Consider the following 21,464-nt stretch of genomic DNA (forward strand, 5'->3'; position numbering starts at 1 on the left):
TACCATGTCGCAGCTCCATACTGCAGTCTCTTTTTATAGATATTTAGTTTGATGGCTTTGTCGAAGATGTTTATATGCCAATTTCTCCCTCTTTCAGTTGCTTTCAAACTGTACGACAGAGATGGCAATGGCGTCCTTGACAGCTCCGTAAGGCAATTAGTCATATTTTTTTCATGAGCTACATAGAAATGGGTAATGGGTATTGTACCAGATTACCCATTTCAGTGTAATAACAATGTAATAACATGTAATGACTGGCTGTTGAAGGAGATGTCCCCTTATACCCTTTAATTTCCACAAAGGTATATATCAGTTCTTCAACTCACAATAACTTATGCTCTCCTGCCTGTATGAACCCAGGAGGTGGACCGGATCATTGCTCAGATGATGCACGCTGCAGATTACCTTGGTTGGGATGTGTCTGAGCTGAGACCAGTAAGTGTGGTCAAATTTGGGATTTCTAACAATAACTGACTATCATTTTAATAGAGGGGAAAATACCTCAAGTCTTCTGCAAATATCTGCTGCACAAACAATCACTCAAGAATGCTTATTTAGACATTTAAGTTATAAGGCACTGTCATTTGTTCAGGTGCTGAAGGACATGATGACGGCCATCGACGCAGACAGCAGTGGCACGGTCTCTCTGGATGAGTGGGTGGAGGGAGGAATGAACAACGTCCCCCTGCTGGTGTTACTGGGTCTGAAGGTGGGTGAACCATGTTCACCTGCTGGTTCGTGTTCATTAGGGACAAAATGGAAGAAAACTAACTGAAACAGGGAGGAACTACCTGAACTTGTCCAATAATAAGAAAGGCTTGTTTTTTTCCATTGCAAAACATTTTGCTACGGTGTGTGTTAATGAATACAACCCTGGTGTTACTAGGGCTGAAGGTAGGAGTTGGACCATCCATCACGCATTCCTCTTTATTGCGTCAGCGGGTTTTTTGTGGAGCCTGGGCTGGGAGGAGTACACATGATGCGTCCTCTTGATCTTATTTCCTAGTGCATGTTTACGCTGCTAATGTACTGTTTTTCTACCAGCTTTAGCAATATGTCACAGCCTCCACCAGTCTCTGGAGTTTATTTATTTTTCATCTCTCTCTCTCTCTCTCTCTCTCTCTGAGTGAGAGAGTGAGAGAGTGAGAGAGCGCACACACTCTCTCTCTCGCCTTCTGCAACACCCTTCTGCTGACTCAGTGCTGCGGGCCTGCTAATGTCACATCTTTCATATATACAGCATCTATGCACCACCAGCAGAGTGAGTTAAGCTTTTTCCACTTTAGCTGTTACTTTTCCATCTAACATCACCATCTTCATCAATTAGTAGTAACTACAACGGAAAGGAAGGACATAGATATTGATTGTTACAGTATAAAGAGGAAGTGATTATGTTTGAAACAACTAAACTAATTGGGGTGCCACAGCACTCTGATCTCCCAAGTGCTGATAGACTGTGATTTTGGAAATACTAGCATCTGAGAAAATATATTGGTATAGTGGGTAGGCCTACTTATTGATAATGCTTCTGGGTCTGTTAGTTGACTGCCCGGCAAAGTGGACTGTCTGGCTAGCTGACTGAAGGTCTGAACTGTAAACTGGTCTCTCTCGCGCCCCTACAACAATGCCAGGGACTTCCCCTCCGGCTATTTCAGGCCACCAATGAGAGTCGGAGCTCTCTCACTTTGCTGAGTTCAGGGGCTATGCTTCATACACATACACTGACTGGAAGTCTGGCTTTGAGCTGAGGCACCATGAGTCATTTTAACCAATGTTTGTAAAAGCATTTGTTACTGTCGATTTTTGTCTAATCTAGATAAGGGCATATACAATCTGTGACCTTGTTACTCTGTTATTTAAAAACATTCACTCCGTTCTCAGAAAATTATAACTTTCCATTAAAAACCACAATAACTTTAGTAATGTTCAGAAAAACTAAGAATGTTATTTAAAAACATACACAACTTTCTGAAAGTATTCATGCCCGTTGACTTATTCCCTTTGTTGTTACAGCCTGAATTGAAAATGGATAAAACAAATCACACCCATCTACACACAATACCCCATAATAACAGTGAAAAACATGCTTAGAAATTGATAATTTATTGAAAATTAAATACAGACACATCTCATTTATATAAGTGTTCACATCCCTGAGTCAATACTTTGTTGATGCACCCTTGGTGCAACTACAGCTTTAAGTCATCTTGGGTATGTCTGTATCAACTTCGTAAATCTTGATTTTGAGATTTTCTCAAGCTCTGTTAAGTTAGATGGGACGTGGCGGTGAACAGCAATCTTCAAGTCTCTCCTCAGAGTTCAAAGGGATTCAAGTCAAGGACTTTCACATTCTTGTTATAAAGTCATTCCAGCGTTGCTTTGGCTGTATGCTTGGGGTCATTGTCCTGTTGGAACGTAAATCTTCGCCCCATTCTAAGGTTGTTTGCACTCTGAAGCAGGTTCTCATCAAAGATTTGCCTGTATTTGGCTCCATTCATTGTTCCCTCTATCCTTACCAGTCTTGGAGTCCCTGCCACTGAAAAGCATCCCCATAGCATGATGCTGCCACCACCATGCTTCACGGTAGGGATGATGTTAGACAGGTAATGAGCTGTGCCTGTTTTTTTTTTTCAGACATAGCGCTTTCCATTCAGGCCAAAGAGTTACATCTTTGTCTCATCAGACCACAGAATATTTTGCCTTATTGGTGTTAATGTCTTTCACCTGCCTTTTTGCAAACTCCAGGTGCGCTGTCATATGCCTTTTTCTCAGGAGTCCGTCTGGCCACTCTCATAAAGCCCAGATTGGTGAAGTACTGTAGAGACTTCTGGAAGGTTCTCCCATCTCCGCCAAGGAACTTTGTATTTCTGCCAGAGTGGTCATTGGGTTCTTGGTCACCTCCCTGACCAAGGTCCTTCTTGCTCAGTTATGTCAGACGGCCAGCTCTAGGCAGACTCTGGGTAGTAGTTTCCCAATGGAGACCACTGTGCTCTAGGACACTTTGAACACTCTAGAAATGGTCTTATACCCTTCCCTAGATACAGATAGAGAATAGAAGATCATAGGTTTGAATTTCACTGATGCTGCGTCACAATAGAAAATAAAATGTGTTCCACGCAAATTAATTTCTATCTGTACTTACAGTGTCATTAAGTATTATTGTAACATTCACTAAAGGTTTTAAGGAAGTTATTTTAAAAACATCTGAATAACCTTTACATTTTGTTCTTAGTGTAAGAAAACTTTAATTAATAACCATAAGAAAGCATTCAGAACATTTAGAGAATGCTCTCAGAATGTTATTTAATTAGCTTCAAATAACCTGTAATTTCCGTTCTCCGAGCGTTACTAAAACCTCCCAGGAAAACATACAAGGAATTCGAGTAAAGGTTCTCAGAACCTCCATGCAACCTAAAAACAAATATTTCCAGAACGGTCTGGAATGTTCACTTTTGTTCTTAGAATGTTTAAAAAAAATTAAGTTTAACCGGTCAGAAAAGTTAGTTCCCGCAACAATCTGAAAACTAAAAACACCCTACACACATTCCCACAACTTCCAAGGAACTGGGCACACACTGGTTGAATCAATGTTGTTTTAATGTAATTTCAACGAAATTACGTTGAACCAATGTGGAAGAGACGTGGAATTGACATCTGTGCCCAATGGGAAATGTGCTAGCTGAGTTAGGATTGGTGTTGATGATTTTTGCTGCTAATAGAATCACTAATGGCAGATGACACCCCAATTTCCAACCATGAGCCAATATTAGAATGAGATGTGTATCAATGCTTGCATTGCTTACATAGTGCTTTCCAAATATGAGATTAGATAATGTGGAGTATAGACATTTACCCTGAAATTCAGAGTTTGTTCTAGAAGTGTGCAAAAATTGTCAGCAAACTACATAAAAAAAGATTCAAAGCACATACTTTATATATTTCATTGATGGTAACATAATATGTATTTTCTCCCCCTCCACCCCCAGATGACTCAGAAGGATGGGCAGCACCTATGGAGGATGAAGCATTTCAACAAGCCTGTCTACTGCAACGTTTGTCAGAGCATGCTGCTAGGACTAAGGAAACAGGGGCTTTGCTGCACCTGTGAGTGACACAGTCTAGTCTCACCACTAGAGGGCAATACAACTTAACATTCTCAATCCACTCAAAGCTAATTTTTGAGCAGAAAGACATCTATCCTGATCATGTAATTGAAAGCACGTTAATGAAATCTCATACTCATAATCGGATTATGCTAAAATGTATGCTAAGATATGTCATAATGACACCCAATGCATTGCAGTATATTTCCAAATAATTTTCATAGAAAAACAATGTAGTGGCAATGTTTATTACTACTTAATCGTCAACCTCGTTTCTAGTCTTGACTAACATGATGAATTAAATCAATAAATGAGAGATAATGACAATAATAGTTCAACAATGGAGACACGTAATGCATTGTTTACTTGTCTTTGTTTTCAAGGCTGTAAATACACGGTCCATGGACGCTGTGCCAACATAAACCCAGCTCCCTGTACCAGGACCTATGTCAAATCTAAGAAAGACACAGGGGTATGAGTGTTTTTTTTTCCAAACAACTGCAAATTCCATTGTAAAATGTTAATATTTCCAATGCCTCTTCATTCTTAGTGTATGTTGTAATTTGAATGTCTGAGCCATTCTCTTTGTCCCTGTTTATGTACAGTGTCTGTCTTGCATCTTACTGGGCCTGTGTCTCTTGCCTCAGGTTCCAACCCATGACTGGGTCAGTGGGAACTGTGACTCTGGGAAGTGTGACAAGTGTCAGAAGAAGATCAAGAGTTATCACGGGCTGACGGGAAAACACTGTGTCTGGTGTCACTCCATGGTGAGGAGGGAGGGCTCCTGAGTAGATCTGTGGTCCTGAGAGTCAGGCCCTTGGAATTATTAGGCCAGATGTTTTCATCCACACAGAGGATTTACATTACAATCTGTTGTGAAATCTGTTAATGGAGTGGTTTTGCAAGAGCTACGTCTGGAACTACATATTTTAACAATAAAGCACTGGGATGGTGTTTTTAATTTTTTTTAAATAAAAATAAAGGACTCAACTGTAAAAAAATAAATATATATATATATATATATATATAATATAAGCACTTTGTGACTACTGTTGATGTAGAAAGGGTTTTAGAAATAAAATGTTATTGGCTTTATTCATTAAGAATTTGATAAGAGCTTGCTATATCTCTGGCTGCTACTGTGTTCCAGCGCCATGATGACTGTGCCTCCCAGGAGCCCTCCGACTGTAACTGTGGACCTCTCAGAGACCATATCCTCCCCCCCTGGGCTATATACCCTGTTATAAAGGTACTGGATCATCTACTGCCCCGTTACAGTTGTCCAACACTATAAAATGGAATATACTGTATAAAGCTCACAAATATATATGTTTAGGAACCTTAACTATGCAAAATAACTTTTTTCTTATCTTAAAAACAACATTCACTCACATGCAATGGTAATAGTAGGATATCTAAAATGTCCAGCTTGAGAAACGATACATTTGGTTATCATATTGTCATTGCTTCTTGTTTTATTTTGTGCCTCTGGGTGATCCTCTGGATGAAGGATTGTTGAAATATATTTGACATTTGTATCTTAAAGTGGCAATCAGCAGTAGGAACAATAACAAAGTGGCCTCGCACCCATGGTTCAGTAAAAAGCTGAGGGATGAATCAATTGAATTGAATCAATCTCAAATTCATAGACATAGCTAACATTTTTTTGTTTACAAACATTGGAGAAAGTAAGCTCATATTTGGAGTTCTGATGAGTAACAGCAGTTGAACTAAGCTCATGATGTAGATGTAGCAACTGCTGATTTCCCCTTTAAAGCATAGTTAAGAAGTAATTCATTCAAATTGGAACATTTGTGACATTTTTGCCATACCCAGGCCTAATTTGACTCCATAATGTTTCATCTGTAAGTGCTAGAAAGCAAAAATTGGTGTCTGTAATATGAATAGTATTTTGATGTCAATGACAATTTTCTTACATTAATTTATGAATATTGAAATAAATAAACATACATATTGAAAATGTGCCATTTTAGATTAGGCACATTTTTCAATATATCATTGAACATAATATTCTACAGGCATATCAAAGTTATGACCCATTTTAAAGCTACAATATGTAACTTTTTGGGCGACCTGACCAAATGCACATAGAAATGTGAGTTATAGATCTGTCAATCTCATTGAAAGCAAGTCTAAGAAGTGGTATATATGTTCTATGTGTGCTATTTCTAGGCTTCCAGTTCGTACATTTTATTTTTGGGTCTTTTACTTTTGGTTTTGTACACCAGCTTCAAACATATGAAACAGTTTTTTGTGAAATATGCTTGTTTTGTTACAAACTGAAATGGCGGAGGGATTTCTGTATAGTGCAGCTTTAAACAGAGAAATTGGCATGGTAACCAATCACACTCCTCCTTTTACTTGAATTGTTGCACATTCTGCAAATTACCAGCAGAGGTCAACCATTTTGAATCCATTTTCACATTCACTCTGTTGGTAATGCATACAAATTGGATCATAACTCTAAAAGTAGCAGAGAGACAATTCTGGAACTGTGATATGCCCGTAGATCAGTGGGGGCCGCTGAGGGGAGGACGGCTCATAATAACGGCTGGAATGGAGTCAATGGAATGGTATCAAACACGTGGAAACCATGTGTTTGATATATTTGATACCATTCCACTGATTACGCTCCAGCCATTACGACAAGCCCGTCCTCCCCAATTAAGGTGCCACCAACCTCCTGTCCTGTGGAGTATCATCATGTTTAACAAGATATTGAACATTCTGCCAAATCAAAATGAGATATTTTCAATATTCATAAATGAATATAAGAAAATTAATTTGAAAACAAAATACTACTCATAGGCCTCCCAAGTGGCACAGTGGTCTAAGGCATTGCATCGCAGTGCTTGAGGCGTCACTACAGACCCGGGTTCGTTCTCAGGCTGTGTCACTACCAGCCGTGACAATTGGCCCAACGTCGTCTGGGTTAGGGGAGGGTTTGGACAGAGGGGCTTTACTTGGCTCATCGTGCTCTAGCGACCCCTTGTGGCGGGCCGGGCTCCTGCAGGCTGACTTCGGTTGTCATTTGAACTGTGTTTCCTTCTGCACATTGGTGCAGCTGGCTTCTTGGTTAACCGGGCAGGTGTTAAGAAGTGGGTCATGTTTCGGAGGACGCATGACTCGACCTTCGCCTCTCCCGAGCCATTTGGGGAGCTGTAGCGATGAGACAAGATCGTAATTGAATATCATGAAATTGGGGAGAAAAAGTGGGGTAAAAATACAAACAAAATTAAATTAAATTAATACTACTACTCATATTACAGAGCAAGCCTTGAGACAATTGAGACATGGATTGTGAATGTGTGCCATTCAGAGGGTTAATGGCCAAGACAAAAGTGCCTTTGAACGGGGTATGGCCGTAGGTGTCAGCCGCACTGGTTTGAGTTTGTCAAGAACGGCAACGCAGCTGGATTTTTTTTCATGCTTAACAGTGTCGTGTGTGTATCAAGAATGGTCCACCACCCAAAGGACATCCAGCCAACTTGATACAGCTGTGGGAAGCATTGGAGTCTACATGGGCCAGCATTCCTGTGGAACACTTTTGACACCTTGCCCTGATAAATTCAGGCTGTTCTGAAGGCAAAAAGGGGTCCAACTCAATATTAGCAAGGTGCTCCTTATGTTTTGTACACTCAGTGTATGTCAGCAATCCTTCCTCCAAAGGACCCTTATATGTATTAAATGTTGTTGTTTTTTGTTCTACTTTCGTGATGAATCACCCCTCTTGGTCTTTGCGCAATTCAAATGAAGTGTTATTTGTCACATGCGCCGAATACAACAGGTGTTTCACCTTACAGTGAAATGCTTACTTACAAGCCTTTAGCCAACAATGCAGTTTTAAGAAAATACTTAAAAATGTAAAAAAGTTTGAAATAAAAGTTTGAAATAATTAAATATGACATTAATTGCCTGTCCATTTCTCCATTTTCCCCATTAGGAGAGGTCAAACAGCATAAAGAACGGCTCCTCAAGCTCAGCCGACGACAGTGACCACAACACCACTCCTGATGGACAGGTGCTTCAGGTACATACTAGTACCCAGTCACAAGACCGCTGGATAGTACTTGGTGTGAGTGTGGCCGATGTGAAACGGCTAGCTAGTTAGCGGTGGTGCGCGCTAATAGTGTTTCAGTCGGTGACGTCACTCGCTCTGAGGCCTAGAAGAAGTTCCTCCACTTGCTCTACAAGGGCCACGTCTTTTGTGGCGCGATGGGTAGCGATGCTTTGTGAGTGACTGTGGTTGATGTGTGCAAAGGGTCCCTGGTTCGAGCCCAGATTGGGGCGAGGAGAGGGACGGAAGCTATACTGTTACATGAGCACATGAACAGCAGCGCCTAACTATTTTTTTTTTACCTTGTTTAGAGTTTGTCGCTGGGAAGTTCCTCACAGCCATATTCCATCTGAATACACTGACAATGTAGACAATGTGTCTCCATTTGTGAAACTGCTGTAACCTGTAACTATTTATCCCTGAACAGATTAATCCGGTACCAGACACTCATCCTCTTCTAGTGTTTGTGAACCCTAAAAGTGGAGGCAAGCAGGGAGAAAGGTGAGGCTACTCGTGAGCACTCCTACACAAATGGGCATTTTATAGTTCACTACGAAACCATGTCAATCTTCGTATTTTACAATGACAAGTTATATTTTATTTCAGAGTTCTGCGCAAATTTCAGTATTTGCTGAATCCACGGCAGGTGTACAACCTCTCCAATGGTGGACCTGGACCAGGGTAAGGTTTCCCATATGGATAACGGCATATGGTAGAGACCAGTATGAGAATTAAGTGAAAAACGACTCTGTTGTGATGCGTCACTAATTGGACAACTAAGGTATATTTAGCTGCTTTGAATTAAACAAAAAAAGTTTAAATTGAAAATGTTTACTTTTTTGGGAGTGTGATTGTGTGTGAGCCTTAATATAATTTAATTACCAGAAACATGAACGTTATCTTATTGTTTGAGTGCAACGGTTTTGAGAAGTTCTACAAGCGAAAGCATGCATCAGAATTATAGAACAGCTCTGCTAACTTTTTTAAAAGTATGGTAGTCTAGTGGATTCTTTGACACGTTCTTCAAAACTTTTGACAGTAGATGTCCTTTAACTATTCAAACCACGAAAATTATAGTAAACGGTTCAATTGACCAAAGTTTATATAAATGTCAACTTATTACTGTGTTGGCCATTAGAATATTATATCAAATGTTCTACAATTAAATGTTTTTTTAAAGTTTTTAGGTGAATACTTTTATTTTGAAACTTTGGGGCGCTACAGAGGATTGGCCTAGCTAGCAACTTGCTATCTCATTCAAAGTTCAACATTATGCGAATATATACGTTCCTCAACTAATTCGATGGATTTGGATCAAATTAGGCTCAGTCACAGGCTATAAACTATGCGAGGCAGCGCTGCGTGTTGAGATATGAGATACATGAGATACAAGTGTTGAGCAGGTAGGTAATGCGCCACGAAAATATCTTACTCATGGGAAATGGAGTGGTGAATGGCATCGAATTTGGGACAGTATTACATGGGAAATCAATGCAGTGTGGGACGTGAGGCGAACAGTAAGCGACGTGAAGCATAGGGAGCGAGATGACAGGCTCAGAACTAGAAAGAATAAAGGATTATTGAATAATGCTGTACTGCCGTAAGGCCTGCAGTTATAGACGTTTTGAAGGGTCAGATACGATCACAGATTGAGGCTGAGCAGCAACAGTCAATCACTGAAGACCGAGGAAGAGGAATACACCTTCTTAAGAAACATCAGTCGCAGTTGTGAAATCGGAGAGTGAGTTGTGTTAACATTACTTTAGCTTAATTACATTAGATGTGGGATTTTGCATTTAGTTAACTTGATGATTCATCTTCACTTTCAGAGGGGCCTCCTCCATCTCTTGGAGGTTATTTGGTTGCTCCTTTAACTCCAGTCCTATTGACACTACCTCTGGATGGTGCTTCAGTCAGACCACCTTTGGGCCCCAGCATTAGTACAACGTTTCCCCTCAACTTGAAGAATGCAACCGTACACAATGAAAACACAAAGTATCATGATCCACTCCCTCCTTCTGGGAAGCTGACAACACCACAGCCAATGTGCCAAGGGCTGGCCAGCAGCTCCAGCCTGCTCAGTACAGTCAGTGACATGGCCTTGACCGTTAATGACATGATGCAGCGGTAGGTTGAACACAGTCAGAATAGGATGAGTGTCCTGGAGAGAATAGCAACAGCTGTAGAGATGAGAAATGCTGGTCTCCCTCCTACCTCTCAACATAAATGAAACCACTGCAGTCTCCTGAAAACCAAGGCACATCTGTCTTCATTGCGGACTTCAACAACTAGAGTAAACTGGGAAAACGGAGGTCATTCTCTGTACAGTAAATTCACTGGAAACTAAAGTTTAAACAGCACTATTTTGATGTCTTAAAATGTGATGTGCTGTTGAAGGCATATGGTCTTGGCACTAATCTCAATAATTAGCTGAGAAAGATATCCAGGTCCCAAATTGAACAAAACTACAAAGATCACGGATCTTCCCAAAATGGTGCTATGATAGATGTTTTTGTTCATTGAGTTATTCTACCTCAAATTTTGTCATCTTCTGTGATCTTGGTGTCTGATATAAACTTGGTGTTTTGCACATATAACCGTGATGTTAGTCATGGGTTATCTCAATGTTTTTGATGACTTCGTTAAGCATATTCTGTCAGATTTATTTACCTATCTTTTGTTTTAGTAGAGATGTTTAGAAATCACCCCAAAAATAAAAAATACAATTCCTCTCTTTGTTGACTTGAATGGCTTATATCTGTCTGAGATGCCATCAACATTTAGGTCCTGTCCTGCACCCACAACATAATATTACGTCTGTGTTTCAGGCTGTGCTTCTTCAGATCTCTGAAGGATTACAGGATCTTGGTTTGCGGAGGGGACGGCACTGTGGGCTGGATACTTGATGCCATAGGTGGGGTCAAGTACACAATGTTGGTATACCATGTGGTACACATGCCGATACACTGAAGTTGATTTGTCTATGTGTACAAACTATGAATTTCCTAACTTCAGTGTATGTGTACAAACTATGAATTTCCTAACCAAAGACTCAAACATGTCACAGAAATGGTGATATTGATCTCTCTTTCTCCCCTTCTGGTTCAATCAGACAAAGCCAATCTTCAAGTGCGGCCACCTGTGGCTGTGTTACCCCTGGGCACAGGAAATGACCTCGCACGTTGTCTTAGATGGGGAGGAGGTGGGCACAGGGTTGACCTTTTTTCATTATACCCGTTGTGTGTTCACGGATCATATATCCAGTATTTGCTGTCCATAGTTCTACTGTATGTGATGAAAGAATCACTGTCTCTGGGTGTTTCATCTTAGTTTCTTGTATGTTTTTGCACTTGTGTGTGGGACCGTTGGTAGCACAGAATTATCCCTTATAGTGTACCTCTGTGGTCTGTGTAGGTTATGATGGGACAGATCTGTGTCGTATCCTGAAGGAGATTGAGGTCAGCACCCCGGTGCTGATGGACCGCTGGAATGTAGAGGTGATCCTAGAGGACCCCCAGGAGACAGGAGACCCTGTGCCTTATGAGATCATCAACAACTACTTCTCCATCGGGGTGGTGAGTTAGGAACAAGGGGAATTAACTTGTAGCCTGGTCCCAGATCTGTTTGTGCTGTCTTGACAACTCCTATGGCCATTTTCACGTTGAAGACAGCAACAAATGTGTGACCAGGCTACGTACTTACGGCACACACCAGAACTTTTCAGAACTTGTTGTATGTTGACAGGACGCCTCTATTGCCCACCGTTTTCATACGATGAGAGAGAAACACCCCCAGAAATTCAACAGCAGGTAAACACATTTGAATAACCAGCACAGAGTCCTATAGTACATGTGGGGACTAACCTTTTAGGGGTAGTCACCTTGTAAATGACTCTACGTGAATCCAAGAATGTTGTTCAATATTTCAGAATGAAGAACAAGTTGTGGTACTTTGAGTTTGCCACCTCAGAGACCATCTCTGCTTCGTGCAAGAAACTGAATGAATGTCTTACAATTGAGGTGAGGATGGCAAACGCACAGCTTTGCATCAGCTCATAAAAAAACATTTATTTATTTATTTATTTATTTTATTTCACCTTTATTTAACCAGGTAGGCAAGTTGAGAACAAGTTCTCATTTACAATTGCGACCTGGCCAAGATAAAGCAAAGCAGTTCGACACATACAACAACACAGAGTTACACATGGAGTAAAACAAACATACAGTTAATAATACAGTATAAACAAGTCTATATACGATGTGAGCAAATGAGTTGAGATAAGGGAGTTAAAGGCAAAAAAAGGCCATGGTGGCAAAGTAAATACAATATAGCAAGTAAAACACTGGAATGGTAGATTTGCAGTAGAAATAAAAATAATGGGGTGCAAAGGAGCAAAAATAAATAAAATAAATACAGTAGGGAAAGAGGTAGTTGTTTGGGCTAAATTATAGGTGGGCTATGTACAGGTGCAGTAATCTGTGAGCTGCTCTGACAGTTGGTGCTTAAAGCTAGTGAGGGAGATAAGTGTTTCCAGTTTCCAAGATTTTTGTAGTTCGTTCCAGTCATTGGCAGCAGAGAACTGGAAGGAGAGGCGGCCAAAGAAATAATTGGTTTTGGGGGTGACTAGAGAGATATACCTGCTGGAGCGTGTGCTACAGGTGGGAGATGCTATGGTGACCAGCGAGCTGAGATAAGGGGGGACTTTACCTAGCAGGGTCTTGTAGATGACATGGAGCCTGTGGGTTTGGCGACGAGTATGAAGCGAGGGCCAGCCAACGAGGGCGTACAGGTCGCAATGGTGGGTAGTATATGGGGCTTTGGTGACAAAATGGATTGCACTGTGATAGACTGCATCCAATTTGTTGAGTAGGGTATTGGAGGCTATTTTGTAAATGACATCGCCGAAGTCGAGGATTGGTAGGATGGTCAGTTTTACAAGGGTATGTTTGGCAGCATGAGTGAAGGATGCTTTGTTGCGAAATAGGAAGCTAATTCTAGATTAACTTTGGATTGGAGATGTTTGATGTGGGTCTGGAAGGAGAGTTTACAGTCTAACCAGACACCTAGGTATTTGTAGTTGTCCACGTATTCTAAGTCAGAGCCGTCCAGAGTAGTGATGTTGGACCGGCGGGCAGGTGCAGGCAGCGATCGGTTGAAGAGCATGCATTTAGTTTTACTTGTATTTAAGAGCAATTGGAGGCCACGGAAGGAGAGTTGACTGGAGGGTTGTTAACACAGTGTCCAAGGAAGGGTCAGAAGTATACAGAATGGTGTCGTCTGCATAGAGGTGGATCAGAGACTCACCAGCAGCAAGAGCGACATCATTGATGTATACAGAGAAGAGAGTCGGTCTAAGAATTTAACCCTGTGGCACCCCCATAGAGACTGCCAGAGGTCCGGACAGCAGACCCTCCGATTTGACACACTGAACTCTATTAGAGAAGTAGTTGGTGAACCAGGCGAGGCAATCATTTGAGAAACCAAGGCTGTCGAGTCTGCCGATGAGGATGTGGTGATTGACAGAGTCGAAAGCCTTGGCCAGATCAATGAATACGGCTGCACAGTAATGTTTCTTATCGATGGCGGTTAAGATATCGTTAAGGACCTTGAGCGTGGCTGAGGTGCACCCATGACCAGCTCTGAAACCAGATTGCATAGCAGAGAAGGTATGGTGAGATTCGAAATGGTCGGTAATCTGTTTGTTGACTTGGCTTTCGAAGACCTTAGAAAGGCAGGGTAGGATAGATATAGGTCTGTAGCAGTTTGGGTCAAGAGTGTCCCCCCCTTTGAAGAGGGGGATGACCGCAGCTGCTTTCCAATCTTTGGGAATCTCAGACGACACGAAAGAGAGGTTGAACAGGCTAGTAATAGGGGTGGCAACAATTTCGGCAGATAATTTTAGAAAGAAAGGGTCCAGATTGTCTAGCCCGGCTGATTTGTAGGGGTCCAGATTTTGCAGCTCTTTCAGAACATCAGCTGACTGGATTTGGGAGAAGGAGAAATGGGGAAGGCTTGGGCGAGTTGCTGTACCTTACCACATACAGTGGGGAGAACAAGTATTTGATACGCTGCCGATTGTGCAGGTTTTCCTACTTACAAAGCACGTAGAGGTCTGTAATTTATATAATAGGTACACTTCAACTGTGAGAGTTATTTAAGAAGCCCTCCTGTTCTCCACTCATTACCTGTATTAACTGCACCTGTTTGAACTCGTTACCTGTATAAACGACACCTGTCCACACACTCAATCAGACTCCAACCTCTCCACAATGGCCAAGACCAGAGAGCTGTGTAAGGACATCAGGGATAAAATTGTAGACCTGCACAAGGCTGGGATGGGCTACAGGACAATAGGCAAGCAGCTTGGTGAGAAGGCAACAACTGTTGGCGCAATTATTAGAAAATGTAAGAAGTTCAAGATGACGGTCAATCACCCTCGGTCTGGGGCTCCATGCAAGATCTCACCTCGTTGGGCATCAATGATCATGAGGAAGGTGAGGGATCAGCCCAGAACTACACGGCAGGACCTGGTCAATGACCTGAAGAGAGCTGGAACCACAGTCTCAAAGAAAACCATTAGTAACACACTACGCCGTCATGGATCAAAATCCTGCAGTGCACGCAAGGTCCCCCTGCTCAAGCCAGAGCATGCCCAGGCCCGTCTGAAGTTTGCCAATGACCATCTGGATGATCCAGAGGAGGAATGGGAGAAGGTCATGTGATCTGATGAGACAAAAATAGAGGTTTTTGGTCTAAACTCCACTCGCCGTGTTTGGAGGAAGAAGAAGGATGAGTTCAACCCCAAGAACACCATCCCAACCGTGAAGCATGGAGGTGGAAACATCATTCTTTGGGGATGCTTTTCTGCAAAGGGGACAGGACGACTGCACCGTATTGAGGGGAGGATGGATGGGGCCATGTATCGCGAGATCTTGGCCAACAACCTCCTTCCCTCAGTAAGAGCATTGAAGATGGGTCGTGGCTGGGTCTTCCAGCATGACAACGACCCGAAACACACAGCCAGAGCAACTAAGGAGTGGCTCCGTAAGAAGCATCTCAAGGTCCTGGAGTGGCCTAGCCAGTCTCCAGACCTGAACCCAATAGACCATCTTTGGAGGGAGCTGAAATTCCGTATTGCCCAGCGACAGCCCCGAAACCTGAAGGATCTGGAGAAGGTCTGTATGGAGGAGTGGGCCAAAATCCCTGCTGCAGTGTGTGCAAACCTGGTCAAGAACTACAGGAAACGTATTATCTCTGTAATTGCAAACAAAGGTTTCTGTACCAAATATTAAGTTCTGCTTTTCTGATGTATCAAATAATTATGTCATGCAATAAAATGCAAATTAATTACTTAAAAATCATACAATGTGATTTTCTAGATTTTTGTTTTAGATTCCGTCTCTCACAGTTGAAGTGTACCTCTACATGCTTTGTAAGTAGGAAAACCTGCAAAATCGGCAGTGTATCAAATACTTGTTCTCCCCACTGTACCTTAGCATAGTCTACAAACAAGCACATATTTTTAGCATGCAGAATTACATAAAGGTTGTGGCTAACACAGGCGACCTGATAGTTCTGCGATATATGCCTTATGTTTATCTCATTATGGCATCTCATTAAGTTGCTCTGTCTGATGTTGTACGTCCCTCAGTGCTGCGGCACCCCATTAGACCTGAGTGGCCGTTCTATGGAGGGGATTGCTGTCCTCAACATTCCCAGCATGCACGGTGGATCCAACCTGTGGGGAGAAGCCAAGAAGAGTGAATGCAAGTGCTTGATGAATCCTCAGGAAATACCTGTGGTTATTGTTGACCCTGAAGTCTTGAAAGTCAGTGGACAAGGTACGGCGATATCCTTTGCCTTTAACCAAGGGCTCAAGATTTCAAAATGTTAAAGGATGTGTCTGGTAAATGATATTGTTAGGATATCATGTGAGATGTTAGTTCTCATGCCACAGCTGTTAAAAGATAAATGTTATTTTCATTGGAAGAGGCCCTTGACCCTGGATGGGTTGAGAAGTATGTTTGAATCTTAACAGCTGGTCTCAGGCGGAAAAAGACTGCCTCTCTGTGTGAATTGCATGTTCAGTGTTTCCATCTTCCGTACCAGACGTCAGTGACCGGCGTTTGGAGGTGGTTGGCCTCGAAGGGGCCATGGAGATGGGACAGATATATACAGGATTTAAGAGCGCTATACGACTAGCAAAAACCTCCCAGATCACAATCAGGTGAGTGTTTGTGAGATGTGTACAGACTGGCTGAGATATACAAAAACATTATATCCCCACTACTTATCTTGCTTATCTCTGTCCATCTCTCAGGACGAAGAAACCTTTACCGATGCAGATAGACGGAGAGCCCTGGATGCAGCCACCCTGTACGGTGAGTACTAGGATGCCAGCTTGGCAAGCAGAGTTGAAAGCAGGTTCAGTTGCTAGAGACCATGGGACTTGATGCTAATAATACGTTGTTAATATAACATGGTAACGTGGTGTTAAACATGGTAATTTGAGTAAAGCAACCTTTTTGCTCATATTCCTTCTTTAGATTCACATCACACACAAGAACCAGGCCAGTATGCTGATGGCTCCCCAGGGCCGGTCCAGCTTCTTCAGCTCAAAGTAGTAGCCTGCTCCCCTGGCTTCAAGCTGTAACATGGCTGGCCTGTATACACTTGCTTATTATTGTACATTTTGTTGAAGGCCCAGTGCAGTCAAATGTGATTTTCCTGTGTTTTATATATATTTCCTCTCTGAGGTTAGAGTAATTATTATAATGCAAATTATTATAATGTCGTTTTAGTGCAAGAGCTGTTTGAAGAGACTGCCTAACATTTCTGCCTGTTTTGCTGTGAAGGAGTTTTGGCCATGGTAGTAAGTTAGCGAATAGACTGATAAGAAATAGTTCCAAACCTCTCTGTCAGTGTCAACATATGTGGTAAAGAGGTCAATGGAAGTTGACCAAAACAAGGAAAATGCCATGGAAACGCGGTGGGGGGGAGATCCTGAAAAATTTGCCTACATTTGCATTTATGCTATTGTTTGTGTATTTCACACTATGTTGAGGTAGAAATAGGAGTATAATTATTGCATGGATGTCAACCCCAATACATGTTAAATCAAATCATCTTCACCAATCAAGTCATCAATCAACTTCAATATAGTTGAAAACAACTTTGATTACCACCACTGATTTCTGTGTGCTTCCAGCTTATACCAACCGGAGTTAGCATTTAGCAGTCACTTCTAAACCTGAAAAGGGACAACTTATTGATGTTATGCAGCTAAAACAGCCAAACATATCCAAATCAGACTTCAGTAACTTCAGTTGTGGGTCGGGCTGGGCGAGTTCCATGCTTCCTCTGGAAGCAACGTCAGCAGAAGAACTGTTTCATCGGGAGGTTCATGAAATGGGTTTCCATGGGCGAGCAGCCTAAGATCAAAATGCGCAAAGCCAAGCGTCGGCTGGAGTGGTGTAAAGCTCGCCACCATTGGAGCAGTGGAAATGCGTTCTCTGAAGTGATGAATCACACTTCCCCATCTGGCAGTCCGACGGACTAATCTGGGTTTGGCAGATGCCAGGAGAACTCTAACTGCCCGAATGCATAGTGCTAACTGTAAAGTTTGGTGGAGGAGGAATAATGGTCTGGGGCTGTTTTTCATGGTTCGTGCTAGGCCCCTTAGTTCCAGTGAAGGGAAATCTTAATACTACAGCATACAATGACATTCTAGACGACTCTGTGCTTCAAACTTTGTGGCAACAGTTTGGGAAAAGCCTTTTCCTGTTTCAGCATGACAATGCCTCCGTGCACAAAGCGAGGTCCATACAGAAATGGTTTGTTGAGATCGGTGTGGAAGAACTTCACTGGCCTGCACAGAGAGGCCTTACCTCCACCCCAACGAACACCTTTGGAATGAATTGGAATGTCGACTGCGAGCCAGGCTTAATCACCCAACCTCTCTAATGCTCTTGTGGCTGAATGGAAGCAAGTACCCACAGCAATGTTCCAACATAATAAAACATAATAATTCGATATATCGCCCAGCCCAAATTGTGGGCCTGTTAAAATGCATCAATCATGACGGATTTGACGAATATCCACTTTGTTAGATCAGATTTGTTGGTTGTCCACCAATCCGGCATCCTCCTATCCCCCGTGGTCTGCATTCCGTTGACCTCTTTATCGCATCTATAACGGCTCATTTTCAGTTTTCCCCTCCCCACTCAGACCACTCCCAGACAGTCCTAGCAAAATTCTTGCTTGAGGAATTGCCCTTTGCTTAGAAGTTATTTTTGACCATTTTAAATGAAAACAGCCACAGTAAGGTATTTAATTGCTACGTAGAAATGATTTGATATTGAGATAAAAACGGTTACATTGGACCTTTTTAAATGACTGAAGCAACTTGGTTTGTCAAACAGTTGGTATGTGCATGTTTTAGAGAGATGTTGACCAACATTTTCAGAAAGTTCAGTACGTATGTTTTTGTTCTGCCACAATGCAAGTCTATATTATGAAAGCCTTACAAACTACAGCTGTAGATTAACTTGATGTCCACAGTTATATATATTTAAGCTAAGAACTTAGTGTGCCTTTTGTCATAATTTAGCCAAATTCATCTAATGCGTTTATCAAGGAGTGAAAAACTGTGCTATGATTCTGCCTGAAAACTTTGAGTGAAATGTTTATTTAGCTAGGTTTTTATTGTAACTGCATTTTCTCATTTGTTATTCTATTTTAGTAGGATCATTTTAAAATGTGTGTATGTACAGTACCAGTCAAAAGTTTGGACACCTTCTCATTCAAGGGTTTTTCTTTATTTTTACTATTTTCTACATTGTACAATAATAATAATAATAATGAAGACATCAAAACAATGAAATAACACATATTTTTACTGTTATTTTACTGCTGCTCTTGAACTATTTCTTTAAAAAAAAAATATTTACTTAACATTTATTTTTCTTAACTGCATTGTTGGTTAAGGGCTTGTAGAGAGAATGCCAAGCATGTGCAAAACTGTCAAGGCAAAGGGTGGCTACTTTGAAGAATCTAAAATATATTTTGATTTGTTTAACACTTTTTGGTTAATTCCACATGTGTTATGTAGTATTTCATTGTTTTCACTATTATTCTTCACTATTATTTGACAATGTAGAAAATAGTAAAAATAAAGAAACCCTTGAATGAGTAGGTGTGTCCAAACCTTTGACGTGTGTGTGTGTGTGTGTGTGTGTGTGTGTGTGTGTGTGTGTGTGTGTGTGTGTGTGTGTGTGTGTGTGAGTGAACTGAGCAAAAAAAGAAACGTCCCTTTTTCAGGACCCTGTCTTTCAAAGATAATTCATAAACTCCAAATAACTTCACAGATCTTCATTGTAAAGGGTTTAAACACTGTTTCCCATGCTTTTTTCAATGACCCATAAACAATTAATGGACATGCACCTGTGGAACGGTTGTTAAGACACTAACAGCTTACAGACGGTAGGCAATTAAAGTCACAGTTATGAAAACTTAGGACACTAAAGAGACCTTTCTACTGACTCTGAAAAACACCAAAAGAAAGATGCCCATGATCCCTGCTCATCTGCGTGTACTTGCATGAGGCAAGGAGGAATACAGACTGCAGATGTGGCCAGGGCAATAAATTGCCATGTCCGTACTGTGAGACACCTTTGACAGTACTACAGGGAGATGGGACGGGCAGCTGATCCTCGCAGTGGCAGACAACATGTACAGTGCCTTGCGAAAGTATTCGGCCCCCTTGAACTTTGCGACCTTTTGCCACATTTCAGGCTTCAAACATAAAGATATAAAACTGTATTTTTTTGTGAAGAATCAACAACAAGTGGGACACAATCATGAAGTGGAACGACATTTATTGGATATTTCAAACTTTTTTAACAAATCAAAAACTGAAAAATTGGGCGTGCAAAATTATTCAGCCCCCTTAAGTTAATACTTTGTAGCGCCACCTTTTGCTGCGATTACAGCTGTAAGTCGCTTGGGGTATGTCTCTATCAGTTTTGCACATCGAGAGACTGAAATTTTTTCCCATTCCTCCTTGCAAAACAGCTCGAGCTCAGTGAGGTTGGATGGAGAGCATTTGTGAACAGCAGTTTTCAGTTATTTCCACAGATTCTCAATTGGATTCAGGTCTGGACTTTGACTTGGCCATTCTAACACCTGGATATGTTTATTTTTGAACCATTCCATTGTAGATTTTGCTTTATGTTTTGGATCATTGTCTTGTTGGAAGACAAATCTCCGTCCCAGTCTCAGGTCTTTTGCAGACTCCATCAGGTTTTCTTCCAGAATGGTCCTGTATTTGGCTCCATCCATCTTCCCATCAATTTTAACCATCTTCCCTGTCCCTGCTGAAGAAAAGCAGGCCCAAACCATGATGCTGCCACCACCATGTTTGACAGTGGGGATGGTGTGTTCAGCGTGATGAGCTGTGTTGCTTTTACGCCAAACATAACGTTTTGCATTGTTGCCAAAAAGTTCAATTTTGGTTTCATCTGACCAGAGCACCTTCTTCCACATGTTTGGTGTGTCTGCCAGGTGGCTTGTGGCAAACTTTAAACGACACTTTTTATGGATATCTTTAAGAAATGGCTTTCTTCTTGCCACTCTTCCATAAAGGCCAGATTTGTGCAATATACGACTGATTGTTGTCCTATGGACAGAGTCTCCCACCTCAGCTGTAGATCTCTGCAGTTCATCCAGAGTGATCATGGGCTTCTTGGCTGCATCTCTGATCAGTCTTCTCCTTGTATGAGCTGAAAGTTTAGAGGGACGGCCAGGTCTTGGTAGATTTGCAGTGGTCTGATACTCCTTCCATTTCAATATTATCGCTTGCACAGTGCTCCTTGGGATGTTTAAAGCTTGGGAAATCTTTTTGTATCCAAATCCGGCTTTAAACTTCTTCACAACAGTATCTCGGACCTGCCTGGTGTGTTCCTTGTTCTTCATGATGCTCTCTGCGCTTTTAACGGACCTCTGAGACTATCACAGTGCAGGTGCATTTATACGGAGACTTGATTACACACAGGTGGATTTTATTTATCATCATTAGTCATTTAGGTCAACATTGGATCATTCAGAGATCCTCACTGAACTTCTGGAGAGAGTTTGCTGCACTGAAAGTAAAGGGGCTGAATAATTTTGCACGCCCAATTTTTCAGTTTTTGATTTGTTAAAAAAGTTTGAAATATCCAATAAATGTTGTTCCACTAAATGATTGTGTCCCACTTGTTGTTGATTCTTCACAAAAAAATACAGTT

General features: G+C 41.6%; 1 protein-coding gene across 3 annotated transcripts in view; it reads left to right on the plus strand.

The window, feature by feature from the left end:
* The window catches only part of LOC110492113 (diacylglycerol kinase alpha), a 31,256-nt gene extending 13,500 nt beyond the window's left edge, over window positions 1–17,756 (plus strand). For 2 of the 3 annotated variants that reach the window (XM_021566142.2, XM_036947042.1), the window contains exons 6-24: window positions 98–147; window positions 361–435; window positions 593–709; window positions 3,987–4,104; window positions 4,487–4,575; window positions 4,751–4,870; window positions 5,254–5,352; window positions 8,068–8,154; window positions 8,609–8,682; window positions 8,788–8,862; window positions 11,010–11,095; window positions 11,294–11,383; window positions 11,596–11,756; window positions 11,926–11,990; window positions 12,110–12,200; window positions 15,833–16,022; window positions 16,291–16,408; window positions 16,502–16,562; window positions 16,728–17,756. In XM_021566142.2, coding sequence (XP_021421817.1) covers window positions 98–147; window positions 361–435; window positions 593–709; window positions 3,987–4,104; window positions 4,487–4,575; window positions 4,751–4,870; window positions 5,254–5,352; window positions 8,068–8,154; window positions 8,609–8,682; window positions 8,788–8,862; window positions 11,010–11,095; window positions 11,294–11,383; window positions 11,596–11,756; window positions 11,926–11,990; window positions 12,110–12,200; window positions 15,833–16,022; window positions 16,291–16,408; window positions 16,502–16,562; window positions 16,728–16,805 — 1,844 coding nt within the window. In that variant the 3' untranslated portion in view covers window positions 16,806–17,756. The remainder of the gene's footprint in view (window positions 1–97; window positions 148–360; window positions 436–592; window positions 710–3,986; window positions 4,105–4,486; window positions 4,576–4,750; window positions 4,871–5,253; window positions 5,353–8,067; window positions 8,155–8,608; window positions 8,683–8,787; window positions 8,863–11,009; window positions 11,096–11,293; window positions 11,384–11,595; window positions 11,757–11,925; window positions 11,991–12,109; window positions 12,201–15,832; window positions 16,023–16,290; window positions 16,409–16,501; window positions 16,563–16,727) is intronic. The other variant, XM_036947043.1, reaches the window with a different exon arrangement.
* The last annotated feature ends 3,708 nt before the right edge of the window (window positions 17,757–21,464 follow it).

Source organism: Oncorhynchus mykiss, chromosome 16 (genome assembly GCF_013265735.2).
Source record: "Oncorhynchus mykiss isolate Arlee chromosome 16, USDA_OmykA_1.1, whole genome shotgun sequence".
NCBI lineage: Eukaryota > Metazoa > Chordata > Actinopteri > Salmoniformes > Salmonidae > Oncorhynchus > Oncorhynchus mykiss.